Source organism: Monodelphis domestica, chromosome 1 (genome assembly GCF_027887165.1).
Source record: "Monodelphis domestica isolate mMonDom1 chromosome 1, mMonDom1.pri, whole genome shotgun sequence".
Classification (NCBI taxonomy): domain Eukaryota; kingdom Metazoa; phylum Chordata; class Mammalia; order Didelphimorphia; family Didelphidae; genus Monodelphis; species Monodelphis domestica.
Window position 1 is genome coordinate 715,583,264 of NC_077227.1, and position 18,040 is coordinate 715,601,303.

The 18,040-nt window shown below is 39.7% G+C and overlaps 1 protein-coding gene across 1 annotated transcript in view; it reads left to right on the forward strand.

Annotated features, from left to right (window-relative positions):
- SF3B3 (splicing factor 3b subunit 3) overlaps positions 1–18,040 on the forward strand; it is a 39,415-nt gene that overhangs the window by 8,412 nt on the left and 12,963 nt on the right. Inside the window, exons 9-17 of the mRNA XM_056824577.1 lie at positions 1,885–2,050; positions 3,122–3,217; positions 5,351–5,423; positions 10,967–11,118; positions 11,521–11,676; positions 12,471–12,626; positions 13,057–13,200; positions 13,925–14,047; positions 14,413–14,567. Of these exons, the coding sequence (XP_056680555.1) occupies positions 1,885–2,050; positions 3,122–3,217; positions 5,351–5,423; positions 10,967–11,118; positions 11,521–11,676; positions 12,471–12,626; positions 13,057–13,200; positions 13,925–14,047; positions 14,413–14,567 (1,221 nt within the window). The remainder of the gene's footprint in view (positions 1–1,884; positions 2,051–3,121; positions 3,218–5,350; positions 5,424–10,966; positions 11,119–11,520; positions 11,677–12,470; positions 12,627–13,056; positions 13,201–13,924; positions 14,048–14,412; positions 14,568–18,040) is intronic.

Sequence of the window (18,040 nt, forward strand, 5' to 3'; positions counted from 1 at the left end):
TAATATGTAAATCACAAAATCTAGTGGCCTTTTCTCTGTCTTTGTAGCATTTTGCCCTTACTACATACATAGTCCTCTTTGAAACTTGTCCCTTGGCTTCTGAGGCATTGCATTGTCTTGGTAGTGCTACCACCTCTCTGACTTATCTCCTTGAATCTTAATTTCTTTAACAGTGGGTATTCAGGATTCTGGCCTTTAACAAGACTCTACTTTTTCTGAGCTTTCATTTACTCCCATACCGTTAACCTTTATGCTAACATTCCCCGGGTCTCTATCTTCTCTAATCCTCAATTTCATTCCTATTGTAATATTTCTATTAGGATGTCTTGTTGGCTCAGACATTTTTTGTTTTCTCATCTCCAGTTTTTATTTTCTCATCAATCTCTTCCAGCTTCAATATCTGTATTGCAGTGAGCTTTCTTTGCAGATCAATTCCACCTAACTTCCCTATTTCTGTGAATAACATGCCAGTTCTCTCCTAGTATAATCCAGTATCCAAACCTTCACCAAAATGCACAGGACAGTAAGAATAAGAGAGGACCCATTAGTGTTTTTTCCCCTCTGTGTGAGGAAATTTACCCACCCCTTCTGGGTCACAAATATGACATCCCCTGGGGACTGCCTGCATGTCTGGTTTCCCCTGCATATCAGTGTGCGACAACAGTATGGAGGGCAGTGTATGAATGGTGAACAAGGAAGCAGTCAGTCACCCTGTTTTACTGTCATCTGGGTACTGGCAGAAGGGGGACCTGCTACAGGATAAACATCCACATGGGAAAGTTAGATTAGGGTTCGTTTTCTCTCTCGCTCTCTTGCTCTTTCTCTCGCATGGTCTTGCTCTCTTTCTCCTCCCCCCTTTTCCCCTCCTTCCCCTTATTTACTTTTTTCCTACCTACCAATAAATCATAATAAATAATTCTGTGGACACTCATTTATATAAATACTTCCATTGCAGTGTACCCTTTGAACTGTTGTCTTATCTCTAATCCATCCTGAATACAGACTTTGAAATTAATTTTCCAAAAGGAATCATTCAGCCCAGAGTGTTGAGAAATAATTCCTGTTTTCTTATTGCTTAACAAAGAGTTACTGAAGAGCCAGCCTGTCCTGAATACATCCTATATATGAGAGTTAGCTAGGAGTTTTTTCTGTTATACTAACCTAGAATTCAGGAATCTGGGATTTAATCCAGGCTTTGCCTCCTAATTATCTGTTTGACTTTGGGGCTTGGTATTTGACTTAATTTGTCTCTGCTTGTGGATGCTAAGTGTGCTTCATCTGTAGAATAAGGTTATTGTATGTTGCCATTGACTATTCTGGTTATCTGCTGTCATTATTTTCCCTTTCCTTTGTTGGTTTGTCCTTGAGCCAACCAGTACATTATACATTCATTAGTCTGGCTGGGTAAATCAATCTTGTCGTTTATTAGGAACTTGAATTTACTGCATTGTTAAACCAGACCATTTGCCAATTCTCCATTCTAGGCTTTATTTTACAAAGTAATTTCATGTAAGGTGAAAATTAGAGTAGAATGGGATTTTGGTCATACTTTGAATTTCATTTTTATTCAATTTTACTAGGATGGTATATACCACGTTTATATAACCTGCATGTGTACATACCCTTTAAAGTTTTCAGCATTTCCATCTCTATTACTCTGCTTTTCAAAAGAGTACTATGTTGGGGTAGACTCAGTAAACTTCTTAGCTTTTCCCTATGCTTAATAATAAAAAAACGAATACTGATAAGAGAACTTTTGAAATTCCTCTTGATTCCATAGCAGTATGCTAACATTAATATAGGGTATTTCTGGAGAAAGAATATTCTTCTTCCTATCCTCTGGCATGTGTCTTACCTGAAGTTTCACCACTTCTTCCTCCACAGCTACCTGTATCAAATTGCCCATCTTGGTGATGATGATGAAGAACCAGAGTTCTCATCTGCCATGCCCCTGGAAGAAGGAGACACATTCTTTTTCCAGCCTCGGCCTCTGAAGAACTTAGTATTGGTTGATGAACTGGATAGTCTCTCTCCTATTCTGTTTTGTCAGGTGCTGCTCAGTCCTTCTCCTCTGTCCTAGGGTTAGTGGGAGAAGCTCAGATGGTGGTGGACATTTTTTCTGGCTAGGTTGGGATATGTAAGTCTTTGATGAGTCTTTTCCTAAGGGGAAAGGACTATACATACTCTTCTAGGGAGTGTGGTGGTGTTTCTTTGAGGGACTTACATAGGGGAATATGAGCCCTCATTTAAATCACTCTTTAAACTACTTGGGGGGATTAATCTATAGACTTTATTGCTTCTAATTGTATAAAAGCTTTTTGAGGGCAGACATTTTTTGCTTTTATACCTAGTTATCTTGCACAAATTGTAAAAATTTTTTTAATTGAATGTCATTCCTTATATCAGAGGGATAGACAACAAATGAGGAGTTTTAGTTCTCATAAGGATACTTCAAAAGTGGGGTTTTCTGCATTTATAATTAAAAGTCACAAATTCTAGTCAGGCCCTACTAAAATTACTAGAGCACAGCTAGTATGGCCACAGAACATTGATTTCTTTTTTGTCTCCTTTCTAAGAAGAGATCTGGAAAGAGTTTCTACATTTTTTTTCATCAGACTTTTAAGTCTTTATTTTGAAAAAAGGACAGACCTGAGCAAAAGAAAATGAAGCCAAGGACCACTGTTTTCCATTTAGCTAATTTTTTCTTTAGTGACTTAGAGAGAATAATTGCTCCAAATTCACTTTGGGTTGCTTTTGTAGTTGAAGGAAATGAATGAAGATTTAATAAAGGAGGAAAGTACCTTAGTAAAATGTAGCACACCCTAGATTTAAGGGAATTTCCCATAATCTCAGGTAATTGAGAATCTGCACAGGCAGACTTTGATTTTATACTTTATGTAAATTGACTAACTGAAGAATTTTGTGCTGTCCATAAAAAATTGAACATTTTCAGTGAATGGCTCTCCTTTCATTCTAAAATGGATGTTGCCTTTTGGGTAGTGGGAAAGCCATATTATACTAGAGTCAAAGTATCAGTGTAGCTTCAGTTGAATCAGCTTGGCTCTATTTGATTTGGGGTGACAGCTAAAGAAATGTGTCCTAACCCTCTTACTCTATGCAGATTGCGGATCTGGCCAATGAAGACACCCCACAGCTATATGTAGCTTGTGGCAGGGGACCACGATCTTCTCTAAGGGTTTTGAGGCATGGACTAGAGGTAAGGTTGGTTCCTTGATAGGGGATCATGGGATAATACTGAAGCAATAGGATATACTTTTACTTTGGTTGTAGTCAAGTGAATTAGGAATTGGTCTCTTCATTGGTTTTATTTTTTTAATCCTTACCTTCTGTATTAGAATCAATACCTAGGTATCCTCCAAGACAGAAGAATGGTTAAAGGCTAGACATTTCAGGTTAAGTGACTTACCCAGCTAGAAAGTGTCTGAGGCCTTATTGTTTTAAAAAATGCTACTTTCCTGATGACTAATCTTTCCCAGGCCAATCTTTATCATTCTTCTTGGAAAGGGTTATTTGAATTGATTTCGCTAATTCATTAATAAGCAGCTAGGTGGCTAAGTGGATAGAGAGCCAGGCCTGGAGACAGGAGATTCTGGATTCAAATCTGGCCTCAGACACTTCCTAGCTGTGTGACCCCGGGCAGGTCAGTTGCCTAACCCCTACTGTTTTTCTGCTTTGGAACCAATATTTAGTGTCAGTTTTAACATGGAAGCTAAGGGATTTTTTAATAAATGAAATCTACATATCTGTCAAGTTTTACTTTTTAGTATTTCAGAAAAATTGAAATGTTGTTTCAAACATTGAATTGTTTGAAATTTGTACAAAATTGTACAAAAATTGAATTTATAAAACCCTTCATTAGTCTGCTGATTTTCATTGGTCTTAAGCATATTCTTCTGTCAATGACACTTTTCTTTCAACATCTTTTATGTCCCTGGATATCATTATCACTTGGGATAGCCAGGTGGCACAGTGGATAGAGCTCTGAGCCTGGACCTGAGTTCAATTTTGGCTTCAGACACTCATATGTGACCCTGAGCAAGTCACTTCACCCTCTTTGACTTGTTTTCTCACCTGTCAAATGAGCTGAAGAAGGAAATGGCAAACCACTCCAGGATCTTTGCCAAGAAAACCCCACAACAGGGTCATGAAGAGTCAGACACTTCTAAAAAACAACTGAATGACAATAATATCATTAGTCCCATATCTCATTTTGTCACTTCAGTTTATTTGCAGCTCTACAATCCTTTAATGCTCATGCATTTTAAACTTTAGCCTTTTTTGAATTGTCTGATGAGGGTACCAGCTTGGTGATGAGATCTGATCCTGACTTAGCATTCTTGATGGCATTTCCCAAGGTCATTGGATTCTGAGCCACCCCTCTTATGTACTCCATGTATATATATTATATGTGAGGATGTGGGTCAGTTCTTGTGACATTGAGTGGACTTGGTCACATTACTGCTTAGTAGTTAGCTAACATGTGACATTGGAATATCACTGACACTTTTTTCTTGTAACTCTTAGACAGGGGACCTCTTGTTTCCATAGAAGTTAGTAAAGCAGAGACTTTAAACCGAGAGAGAAATGGGAGGCACTAAGCCATACATAAAGATCCTTTCAGCCTGCTGCCCATTGACTTAAGAAAACCACATATTAAATATATGTTTTAATAATACATCCCATTTAGATGAAATAGGAATTGCATTTTAATCTGGTTCAACACTGGACAGTGTTGTCAACCTCAACTCAGCCTATGGTACTGGATACCTGATAGAGTAAATTAAAGACCATTTATTTGCTTCATTTAATTTTTGAAAGAGCCATAATCCTCATGTTTTATGCCCTCAGGATTTATTTCCATCAGTGTTTCTCCTCAGTCCTCATAGATATTCTGAGTTGCTTTTGCCTGGTTGCTGAACTTATAGTAATGAACCTCTGAATGTAGCTACTTTGGTTTTATCTCATAGACATAAAATGTGTGATCAGGCTTAGATTAAAAACCTTCCTATCTTAGTTGACCCTTGTATAATGTGCAGTCTCTTGATGGCCTTTTAGAAGCCAGGTCTTCCTTTAATTCAGGATGATGAGGGAAAACAGAATAGATACTATTCATCTGTGTTACATTTGAGCAGAGCAATAATGAATGAGTGGGTGGAAACCACAATAAGATTACTCACTCTCTTGGGTTTTCGGTGTGCCCTTTGTACTTTTGACATTGCTTGTTATTTTGGAAGAGAGCCTTTAGAGTTGATCTTGGGTGTTTGCTGTCTAGTCAGTTGGTAGCAGGATTGTCCTCCTGGTAGTCTCATTCTTTGTCTCCTTCTGCCAGGTGTCAGAAATGGCTGTCTCAGAGTTACCTGGCAACCCCAATGCTGTCTGGACTGTACGGCGGCATATTGAAGGTAGGTAACTTTTTCCCAATATCCAAGTACTCTCCCTTGTGCAAAGGCCCACAACCTTAGAAGGCTGCAGTCATGATGCTTCTGATTGTCACTTGACCCAGCATCAGCTATAGTTGTTGATGTCTGATGTAATCTGACATTTCTATCTCAAGGCAGCTCCAAGTAATTGGGAGTTTTCCTAGGCAAGATGCTCTCTAATGTCTAGGAAGAGAGTTGCTCCCGTTTATGCCATAGAGTAATGTAGGATGTTACTCATTGTACCAGATTATGTTCCCTGCAAGGATAGGTCCCCCAGGTTCCTATGAAATATGCCACAGTGTATTTCCCTTTAAGTCAGATTTCAGCATCAAGGCAGTAGTTACACTGCTCATTCCTGATTTGATTGCCATTATTTGGTCATAAAAAACAAAATGTGTCTGATAGACATTAGTGACTTGCCAAGTGGGAGGTGCTCCCAAGAATCTCTTCTGCCCAGCAGCAGTAATTATGTTTGAGGAAACCAGGCCCTGAGCAAGATATCCTGCTGAGACTGAGGAAAGAGAGCTGATGGTTTGGCTGAAAACTGAGTGCCCTACAAGGAGGTGTGCTTCCCCATTACCATTTACTGAGAGGGCAAACATAAAGGAGGAGGCAGTAGCATTGGAAGGGCCTGCTCCCGGGAGTTTCTAACCACAGGCAAGAAAACCCAACTCTGCCTTGGATTTCCTTTGTCACCCATCTGTTCTCTCTAGCTTTCCCTAATGGACCCCTTCATGGGAATACTGTCCTAAGGGATGAATGAGGTAGAATTCTTTGAGGGTTTGTTCCTTTTGTGGAGAGAGGACAAATGCAAGGCAGCATAATGTAGTGGCATGAATTTAACTTGGCATTAGAAGAACTCAATTGTGAGCCTCAGCTGTGCCCCTTGGTCACTCTTGGAAGGAGCAAATGGCATCCTCTCTGAGTTTGTCTCTACATCTCTGCACAAAGAGAATGCTGCATGCACTATGTCTTCCTCTGGGTTTTCATGAGGAAAACACTTAGATGCTGCTTGCCTGGAGGGAGGGCATTTCCATTTTCTATGGCTGGTTTCAGAGTGTATTGTTCTGTTGCTCCCTTGGCTACTTTATGTAGATAAAATAAGAAATTGCTTGTAACATTAAAGCAACAGGACCTGGGTGAATTACTCTGGTAATTCTCAAAATTCCTAAGGAATTTTAAAAACTATTCTCATGGTGTTTATGCTGTCCCTAGAAGAGAATTCAGGCAACAACAAAATTCACTCCTTTGACATGGTGACTTTCTGGTCTTGCAGGTTTTCTGAAAAGTACAATGTGAGAGATTGTACCATTTGACCTGACCCAGGTCCCTAAGATGTGAGGATTTATAGAAGGGCATTAGTTAAGATAAATTTGGACAAGATTGCAGGTCCCAAGTTCTCCCTCAGTAAATGATGTAGGAAGTTCTAATTGCTTCCTGCTTGTGACAAGGCCAGACCCCAGTTTATTCATGCACTCATTTCTTCAATAAATATTTTAGTGTGTCCAGGCCTCTCTGGTAGGAACCATGGAACTTAGAAATATGAATGAGACCTAGACCCTCCTCTTACAAGGAATCAAGAATCCACTGGGGGAAATAAGCCAGTGTGTAACCCTGGGCCATATGTGATACCTACCAGAAAAGAAGTCCTGAGAGCTCTGATCAGACTCACACAGAGGCCTGAGAGAGAAAACCGGGGTGTGGGATCATCATCTACTCTCAGCTGAAAACCCAAAATGAAACCAAGTTTTACCCACATCGGCTCTTTTTCTCCTGAAACCCCAGGTTGTAGTTGTGTTGCTGTTGCTGTTGAGTGACCTTTCCTTCTCTTGCCACATGCTGCAGTCTTCATGGCAAATACTAACTTTGGCTGGTACTTGGTGATACACACTACCAATACCGAGCCTTTTTTTCTCTTCCACAGGTGGCTGGTGGAGGTGCTGATCACCACAGGTGTGTACCTACGGCTAGGGTCTACTGTGGGGTCTCACATGTTCCCCAGGGAGAGGAACATGCAAACAGTATTGGAGCTGCCCTGGCAGCAGAGCAGCTCCCAGAAAGTGACTGCAGCTGGACATCCGTCTGTGCTGTAGCAACACTGTGGACCCTCCTGCCCAGACCTTCAGTGGTCAGAGGCAGAAATTAGTTGCCTTCTACTTCCCCCTTCTACCACAGCTTTTAGGGACCATGACTCACTCATCTGCTTCTCAGACTCTGAAAAGCCTCTAGAAAACATCAGGTTTAGTCTTCCTTTGTATTTGGCACAGACTAATGGATTTGTCTCCAGGGGAGGAGGCTTATTGAGTGTATCAGGAACTCAGTTGAGGCAAAGGAAGAAAGTGCCACATGATAGTAGATGATTTAATTGAAAAGCAAAATGTGCAATTGAGGTAGTAGTTCAAGAGGGTGGGAGGGGTTTGGGTATTGAACCATCTAGAGATGGTTATTTTCATTCTTGTCTTTGCTATTCTGAGTTGAGCTGAGGCGGCAGGTCACAGGGCCTGAGTTGTGAGCATCTCCTGTTGGAAGTGTTTCCACAGTAGTTAGTTGCTCCTACAGCTCAGAAAAAGACCTAAGTCTTTTCTATTCGTGTGATAAACAGTCAGAATCTGGGCAGGGAGTTGGCAGATGATCCTAAATGTCTTACTGTGGTGCTTGAGTTTTCCCTTTAAGGGTCAGTGACAGTAAATTCTAATATGGGAGGTAGAAGTTTACCTGAGCCCATGAACCATACAGGTGATCAGATTTCATTGGTTAATGTTAATCCCATCAAGCAAGGTAACAAATATTCAGGCATTTCTGGTCAGCTGTTATGAGTAAAGCCAGCTCTTTTAAAAAAATTTTAACTGTTACTTTGTAACCTCTGAGGGTAGGGGGCTGTAATGGCCCTTCCTGGCTGCAGTTCAGAGTTGGAGGGAGGGGGACATCTAAGATGTTCCACAAGGCCTTCAATTTAAGGAATGTGGAGGGGGACTTCTTTTGAAGTGATGGGGGACAGCAGTTGTCTCTGTTTCAAGACCAATTAAAAGTCCTCAGCTCAATGAATTTACTATTGGGAGTATAAAGGCTGGGCAGTAGCAGCACAACCAACCATCTCATCCTGATCTGCAGCATGAGACCTCAGTCTTGGGAGCCAGGCTTCTGATCCTATGGTTAGCCCTTAGTGGTCTTTGTCCTCTCTGCAACAAAGATGCAGGCCCTTTTACTTTCATGGAATGGACTTTACTAAGTTGAGTCACATGATGAGAAATCCTGCCCAATTAGAGATCTTTAATTTCTTTCATTACCTTGTACATACTGCTCGTTTGGGATTAACTGCCATTAATGGGGGAACTAGAAAAAAGAAACTGCCAATCTTGTTTTTAATTAAGCCATTCCAAGTATATACCAGAGCTTTTAAAAGTGTGCCAGGAAACTTAGCCCAAAGAATTCTCAAGGTTTATATATAGCCAGGTTCATCAAGCATATGCTAAATAGCGTTGGGTTTTGAATGTGTCCTTTGCTTTTAGAATCAGAATGGAGGAAAATCCTATCCTTCTTTATAAGACATTTAATACTTGGTCTTGTGAAGCTCCTTTTGAAGCTCTCAAAGCACTTGGCATTTATCTCCACTTAAATCAGAGGTACTGAAAAGCAATTATTTGTCAAAGGCAATTCACTCTTACTGCCCAGTTAGAAATTAAGCCTGTAGATTCCTAATCTAACCACAAGACAATACCCTCAGGGAAATAGACTTAAATTTCCCTTTAATTGTGGCTGATGATTCGGAGTTATCTAATAGAATATTTGTAGATTTTTTTGTACGAATAATTTGTGGGAGAGAGCTCTGTCATTTTTCCCCTACTAGTTATCTGCCAAATATATATATATATATATATATATATATATATATATATATATATATGTATATAGAATATAGAACTGGAAGGACCCTAGGGATCATAGAGCCCCAATTTCCTCATTTTACCAATTAGGGAGCCAAATTCTAGAAAAGGTAAGCAGTCTGTCTGACTTCTCACAGATAGTAAGTGGTAGAAACAAGTAGCCTCTTATTCCAAGTCCAGTGCTCTAATCAGTGCATCACATTGTCTTTTGAGCTGTTGGAGTAATCTTAGTTCAGGTGACATGAACAGAGTGCCACAAGACCAGAGTTGTGGGGTGGTACCTTCATGACTCAGTTAACTTCATAGAAAAAATTGTCTAGCTGGCCATGTCAGAAGTGTTCGTTGTTGATTATAAAGTAGATTGGACAATAGTGTAGATGGCTCAGTGAGGTCCTTCATCATTGATGGGAAAACTATTGTAAGTATATGTACTGTTAGTACCGTCATCTTCAAATATGCAAAACAGGAAAGTGGTCCAGATTATGCTTTAACCAACTTCTGCTTTAGTTATTAACCAGCTACTCTTAATAACAGTTGAGGAGAAGACCTTTCTGTTTTATTCCCTCCATTCCCCTCCCTTCAGTGTTCTCTCTTAATTTACCTATTGAAAGGATAAGGTCCAAAATTTACTTGAGAAAAAGAAAAATTTAACTGTTATTTAAAAGAAAAATCTTTCTTTTGTACAGAATTGCTTAGCTTCTATTTTTTAAGTTACATAGAGCTGAAAGTGTGGGAAACCAGTGGCCTGTAACTACTGGATTTGCCTGAGGGAGCATTTCCTTGGAGTATGTGTGTACCTAAAGGTCTTTGACCTCCTGATGAGTCTCATTAGTGTTTGTTTATCCAACTGCATTTCATTAAAGGAAAGTTGTGTCCTGATAGGCTTGGTCTGGGCCAATAGGTCATTGTTCTTTTAATAATGAAAAATCCTCATTTTATTTCCCAGAGAGGTCAAGGACTAAACAGTACAAATTCCTTCCCTGACCCCAGTCAGCCAGTGTTTGCCATGTCATTCCTACTGGAAGATACTGGTAGTCTTTTTCATTACTGGATTATTTATTCTCGTCTATCCTTTGGAGTTTGAGTTCTCATGAAATAGTCTTAGATTCTGTTGGGAGAAGCAATTTGGAATCCTTTTTGGATCTTTACAGTTTCTCCTTTTGAATGAGCTCTTACTTGGGAGCCAATAAAAAGACAAACCTGGCTATATTGAATGAAAAGTGAGTTGCTTTATGGTTTCCTTAAGCCACTGTTGCTCTTTTCTCCCTAGAGCCCTACATCAACATTAAGCAGCCACATCTGGGGATGTGGGTTCTCAGTGGCTTTGGTGGCAAGTGGCAACAAGTTTGTCCTTAGAATGCCTTTAGGCTCAGACAAAGAACTGGGTTAATTTGGAAGCAAGTTTTTCCCAGATTCTTGAGTGTTTTAGGCATAGTCTCCATCATTCTGGTCTGCTCCTGGCTCATCCTGTGTTATTTAATATTTTAATTGTGTGCTGATGACCACAGATGCTAAGAGCTGTGCTCTTGACAGGTTGCTGGAAGAGGAGCTCTTTACCTTGTGTATGTATTCATTTGGGGTTCCAAATCTTGATTGTCCCAAACTAACCAGCTCCTCTCTTCCCTCTCCTTCCTTCCTTAGATGAATTTGATGCGTACATCATTGTGTCTTTCGTGAATGCCACCCTGGTACTATCTATTGGAGAGACTGTAGAAGAAGTGACAGACTCCGGTTTCCTGGGTACCACTCCAACCTTGTCCTGTTCCTTGTTAGGGGATGATGCTTTGGTGCAGGTGAGGGAACTTTTAGGGCAAGTCATCTTACTCTGGCTCCTTGTCACTCTTATTTTGGGCACAGTCTTTGCTGGCCCAAAAAAGTATACAGTATCAAATCTAAACTGAGATTTTAATTACTCCTGTAGATTTTAGACCAAGAGTTTTTCTCTAGACTTCATTTATTCTCAGGAGAACTTTGTAAGAATGTATGAGGTAATTAGATTTGAATATCTCAACTTGGGAACGCAAAGCAAACTTTTTAAACAGTGGCTTCATCTGGGGCCTAGGAGCCCTGTTTTTATAACCTTAGAAGTTACCGGCCTAAGTTGGTTGCCCTGGGGTTGGGGATTGTTTTGGGCAACGGCCAGAGTAACTCTAAAATGAGTCTCCCTTTTGCTTTTGCTTTTGCTCTTGCTCTAGGTATATCCAGATGGCATCCGGCACATCCGAGCAGATAAGAGAGTAAATGAGTGGAAGACCCCAGGAAAGAAAACTATTGTGAAGTGTGCAGTAAACCAGCGGCAGGTGGTGATCGCCCTGACAGGAGGAGAGCTAGTCTACTTTGAGATGGATCCCGTATGTTGCTTTAACACTGTCATATATTTTCCCAAATAGAACTTAGTGTTTGGTGTGGGGGCTGCTGTTACTGTGTTCCAGGCAGCTTAGGGATATGGCCACAAGAAAAGAGAACATGGGATGACAAGTGGCTAGAACCCCACTAATCTGAATCCCTCCCTGGTCAAAAAGTTTCTACTTATATCTTTTAGGAATGCAAAGTAAAATGTGAAACTTTCATTTGGTTCTCAACAGCTTTAGAGAATTCGGCACATTTTATAGCCTAATGCTATATTTTTCTTGAGTTTGAGTTTTTCCCTCTTTACTCAAATACATGTACCTTTTGTAATGGTGCAGATTTAATTTCTGTGGTCTTGGCATCACTTGCTTTTCCCAAAAGGAGGGATGTTGTAATTATTACTTCCTTCAAGAATTGCAGTCTGTGGGTATGGCTACTTCATAGTATATATATTATTATATTTGCCTTTAAATCTTTTTCTAATTTTCTTTAAAAATCAAGTCTTGTAATTATTGATTGTTGTGCCTACAGGTTGATACTTCTTTGTCTTAGGTCCCCAAACTTGTATGCTTTTTGAGACCCAGAATACTCTCGAACTGATTGGTGTCCATTTTTGGTTCTGAAAGTTGAATGACTTTCAAAGTGCTTGAACCTAATGTCAGTGGATAAAACTTGATGAGTGTCCAAATGACCCCAAGTCACTGTGCTGATGAAGTTTTATCCATGGTTATGACTAGAATGGTTCTATATATATATATATATATATAGTGAGAGTGTCATGTCATTATGTCTGTAGTCAGGACAGCTGAATGAGTACACGGAGCGAAAGGAGATGTCTGCAGATGTGGTATGCATGAGTTTGGCCAATGTACCTCCTGGGGAGCAACGTTCTCGTTTCCTGGCTGTGGGCCTGGTAGACAATACTGTTCGGATCATCTCTTTGGACCCTTCGGTGAGTGATTTCCATAATATCTCTAGGGTAGATTCCAGATTGACTAAAGGGATCACCCAGAATGTGAATTTCCCTTAGGGGTGCAAACTTTTCTTGGGTCCAGTGTGGGGTGGATTGTGGGAATCCTTGCATGCTATCAGTTACATTGATATGGGGTAGAGATAATTTCATTGATGGCTTCCTTGTTAACCAAGCTCCATTCAGATTGCTTTTGACAGGTGGCTTGGAGTCTGTATCTTAGTAAGAAATTGGGAAGGTTGCATGTCCTTAGCACCCTCATATTGGTCAACTTGACCACCATTCTTTTTTTCCCCCCCAGAAAGAAGGTAGGAAGGCTCCCCTAGTGCTCAGAGCTTCAGGCTTTCTCTAGACATGGGCCCTTCTTGATTGTGTCTTCCTAAGTGAGTTATTCCTTTCCATCTTTTTGTAGGACTGCCTCCAGCCACTGAGCATGCAAGCCCTCCCTGCCCAGCCAGAATCACTCTGTATTGTCGAGATGGGTGGAGCTGAAAAGCAAGATGAGCTGGGAGAAAGGGGCTCCATTGGCTTCCTCTATCTAAACATTGGGCTTCAGGTAAGGGGCTGGAAAGAACTTGTCTGAGTGAACATTGTGTAAGTTCTCTTACTGTCTCCAGTGACTCATCATTGAAGTGGTTGGGGAACCTTAGGTCATAAATTAGGAGAACTCTCTTGTGGATTCCCTATACTGGTCTCCAGCTAGTCTGTTAAGAGTAGATCTGGAAAGAGACTACTGGCACAGGTTGCATGCAGGCTCACATTCAAGTGGTTTGGCACTCCATTAAGAGCAATCCACGGGAAATGTTTGTGGGTCATTCTCTTCAGGTTAAAGTAAAGGGCTGTGATCCAGAGTTCCCACACTAGCATTTGGGGCCAGGACCCCCAGGTTGTGGATATGCTGTTGTAAACTAGTAGTTCTCAAAATGTGTAGGAAGGGAGATGCCTCCAGGGGAGGCAGCAGAAGCTTCAGAAAGCACAATGCTGTGCTATTATTTATTGACTGTACTTTGCATTTTTATTAAATTGCCCAAAAGATTTTAAAAATTAATTGGTTAGCTTCCTCTTAACTTTAACAAGGGCCACAGTCTGTCAGCTGGGTGCAGATGTTTGAGCAGGAAGAAAAGAGCTTATGTCTTCACCCTTGAAGGGCTATTTTCTCCTTTAGAGTTTTTCCAAAGTGAGGCTAGAGTCTGCAGAGGAACTTTCTCAAAATGAGTTTTTTTTGTGTCACCATAAATCACTTAAGGTATATTTTGCCTTTTCTCTGCCCTTCCATTTAGAATGGTGTGCTCTTAAGGACTGTTCTAGACCCCGTCACTGGTGATCTATCTGACACCCGTACAAGATACCTGGGTTCTCGCCCTGTGAAGCTTTTCCGAGTCCGGATGCAGGGCCAGGAAGCGGTAAGTGAAGTAGGAATCTGCCACCAGAAAAGGGGACCATGAGAAATAGGGGAAGGTGAGAGAATACTTGCACCCTCTGAGAATGCCCCATATCCTGCTCTATGGGCATAGAACTGGTATGTAGTAGCATTTGTCTCCAGCCCGCTCCTTTATATGAGAAAGACACAGGGCTCTTAAGCCTACGTGTTTTCCATAGGACTCTTTCCCCTTCTGCTTTTGTACATTCTTCAAGGTTTTATAAAATTACATAGGCAATTCTACTACTATCTTCTGCATGAGCAGCTCAGACATTTAGAGTGAAGTTCATAGCAATTTAGACTGATTTTAAATCTGTCTGGCACTCAGTGGACACTTTGTTTATTCAGGTTTTGGCTATGTCAAGCCGCTCTTGGCTGAGCTATTCTTACCAGTCTCGATTTCACTTGACTCCCCTGTCCTATGAGACCCTGGAGTTTGCATCTGGATTCGCATCTGAACAGTGTCCTGAGGGCATTGTGGCCATCTCCACCAACACTTTAAGGTGAGTTTTGCAATCCAGCAGTGCTGAAGAAGTCATTAACCAAAATACTGGTATTTTGGTCAGAAGGTGTTATCAAGGGATACAGAAACCCTTATAGCCTTGCCTCTTGTGTCCTGGAGCCAAATTTCAGTGTTTAACAAGGCAGTCCATTCCTTTGGGGATCAAATGATGGCTCCTTATTGCCGGGTGAATAAAGGCCAAGCTTGTTAGCATGGTGTTAAAGCCGTTCTACAATCTAGCCCTGCCCCATCTTTTCAAGCTCATCTGCCATTGCTCCCTTTTGTAAACACTGACCATTAAAAGTAGAGTGGTGTCTGTCCCCTGAACTTGCTGGGATTTTTGGCCTTCAACATAGGAATGCCAATTCTACCTAGCTCTAAAGGCTCAGCTCAAACCTCCTTCCTGCAGCTTTTCCATATTTCTCTCGTCAGAAAGAATCTCCATATTAAACTCCTGTAACCAGTCATACAGCATGTATCTCCCTTTGTTATATTCATATAGATATCCTCTTCTCATTAGTTCCTATGCACTTTGAAGAGAAATTTCTTATATTTCTATCCCCAAAGCACTTCATATAGATTCTTACATGTAGTTGATACTTATTTTTATTGAAAGGACCCATAAGTAGTTTATGCATGTTTGGACATTTTTCTCTTACTTGGGACATGTCATTAGAAACTGATAGCAACAATTGAGAGAGTGAGTCTTGAGTTTGTTCTTGTTCTTTATTAAATTGTATTTTTTCAATTACATGTAGAAACAGTTTTTGAGAATTGTTTTCTGATATTTTGTGATTCAGATTCTTTCCCTTTCTCCAAGGCAGTAAATAGTCTAATCTAGGTTATGTCAGTGTTTTCATGCAATTCATATTTCCATATTCCCCTTGCTGTGACTGAAGCCACATATACATACAAGGAAAAATTCACGAAGTTAATAAAGGGTTGGTGTGCTTGATCTGCAATCAGATTCCCAATGGATAGCATTTTTTAATACTGAGTCACTTGGGGTTATCCTGACAATGTGCTGAGAGTACTTTGACCATTGTATAGTATTTCTGTTGCCATATAAACTTTGTATTAGTTCATATAGTTCTTTCCCCATTTTTCTGCATGGATCCTGTAGTACAATAATTTTCCATTTCAACTATATACCACAGGTTACTCCCTCGGTTTCCAGTTTTTTGCCACTACAAAAAGCTGCCAAAAAGAATTGTTTTTATTTTTTAAAATCCTTACCTTCCTTAGAATCAATACTGTGTGTTGGTTCTAAGGTAGAAGAATGGTAAGGGCTAGGCAATGGGGGTTAAGTGACTTAACGCAGGGTCAAACAATTAGGAAGTATCTGAGGCCAGATTTGAACCTACGTCCTCCCATCTCTAGGCCTAGTTCTCAGTCCACTGAGCCACCCAGCTGCCCCCTATATAAAATTCTTAAAAAACATTTTTATTTTATAATACATATTGTCTCTCCCTGCTTCCCGGAGATGGCAAGCAGTTCAGTCTAGTTTATACATGTATTACTACACAAAACATGTTTCCATATTATTCATTTTTTTAATGACCGTATAAAATCAAAACCCTAAAAACATATGCCCAAATAAACAAGTGATAAATCATTTACTCCATCTGCATTCTTACTCCCAACAGTTCTTTCTCCAGTGGTGGATAGCATTCTTTTCCCTAAGTCCTTCAGAATTCTTCTGCATCATTGTATTGCTGTTTGTAGCAAAATGTCACATTTGATTTTTCCACAATATAGCTGTTGTTGTTACTGCGTACAGTATTTTCCTGTTTCTGCTTATTTCATTCTGCATCAGTTCATGTAGGTCTTTCCAGCTCTCATATTATCTTGTTCATTCCTTATAGCACAGTAGTATTCCATCACCATCATATACCAAAATTTGTTCAGCCATTCTCCAGTTGAGGGATAACTGTTTAGTTTCCAATTCTTTGCCACCACAGAGAGTAGCTATAAATATTTTTGTACAAATAGATCCTTTCCCCTTTTTAAAAATCTTAATATCCCACAATTTGGGATATAGATCTACTCCTGATGTTATGGACTCAAAGGGTAGGCATTAGTCCTTTGAGCATAATTCCAAATTGCCCTCCAGAATGGTTGGATCAGTTCACAGATCCACCAGCAATGCATGTAGTATCCCAATTTTTGCCACAATCCCTTCATTTATCATTTTCCTTTTCTGTCATATTGGCCAATCTGATAGATATGAGGGTGGTACCTGAGTATTTCCCTAATCAAGAGTGATTTAGAACTTTTTTTCACATCATTGATAGCTTTCTTTATCCAAAAAATGCCTATTCATACCCTTTGACCATTTATGAATTGGGGAATGACTTACATTAGTTTGGCTTACCCATGAGCTATTAATGTTTTTCCAGTTGTTCAGATCTAACTTTTATTTGTGTGAAAAGTGTTTTGTAATTGTTTTTATATTATTCCTGCATTTGTCTTGGTAAATAGATTCCCAAGTATTTTATATTATCTGGAGTGATTTTAAATGGCATTTCTCTTCCTAACTATAGTTGCTGGGCTTTGTTGGAAATATATAGAAATGTTAATGATTTATGTGGATCCTGCAACTTTGCTAAAGTTATTTCAGCTAGCTTTTTAGCTGATTTTCTAGGATTCCCTTAAGTATACCATCATATCATCTGTAAAGAGTGGTAGTTTAGTTTCCTTATTGTCTACTTTAATTTCTTCAATTTCTTTTTCTTCAATTGCTAAAGGTAGCAATTCTAGTACAATATTGAATAATAGTGGTGATAATGGGCATCCTTATTCACTCCTAATCTTAACTGGGGAGTCCTCTAACTTATACCCTTTGCAGATGATACTTGCTGATGGTTTTAAATAAATACTAATTATTTTAAGGAAAGGCCCTTTTATTCCTATTCTTTCTAGTGTTTTTAGTAGGGATGAGTTGTATTATGTCAGCCTTTTTCTGCATCTATTAAGAGAAGCATGTGATTTCTGTTATTTTGATTATTGATGTGGTCAATTATACTTATAGTTTTCCTAATATTAAACCAGCCTTGCATTTCCAGTATAAATAACACCTAGTCTTAGTGAATAGTCCTTGTGATATGTTGCGTGTAATCTTTTTGCTTCAGTGTTCATTAGGGAAATTGATCCATAATTTTCTTTCTGTTTTTGGTCTTCCTGGCTTAGATATCACCACCATATTTGTCATAAAAAGAATTGGTAGGACTCCTTTGTTTATTTTACCAAATAGTTTGTATAATATTGGGATTAATTGTTCTTTAAATGTTTGACAGAATTCACTTGTGAATCCATCTGGCACTGGGGATTTTAGGGAGTTCATTGAAGACTTGTTCAATTTCTTTTTCTGACGTGGGATTAAGTATTATTTCCTTTTTTGTTAATCTAGGCAATTTATATTTTTGTAAATATTCATCCATTTCAAACTAGATTATCTCCACTGTGCTTTCAAAA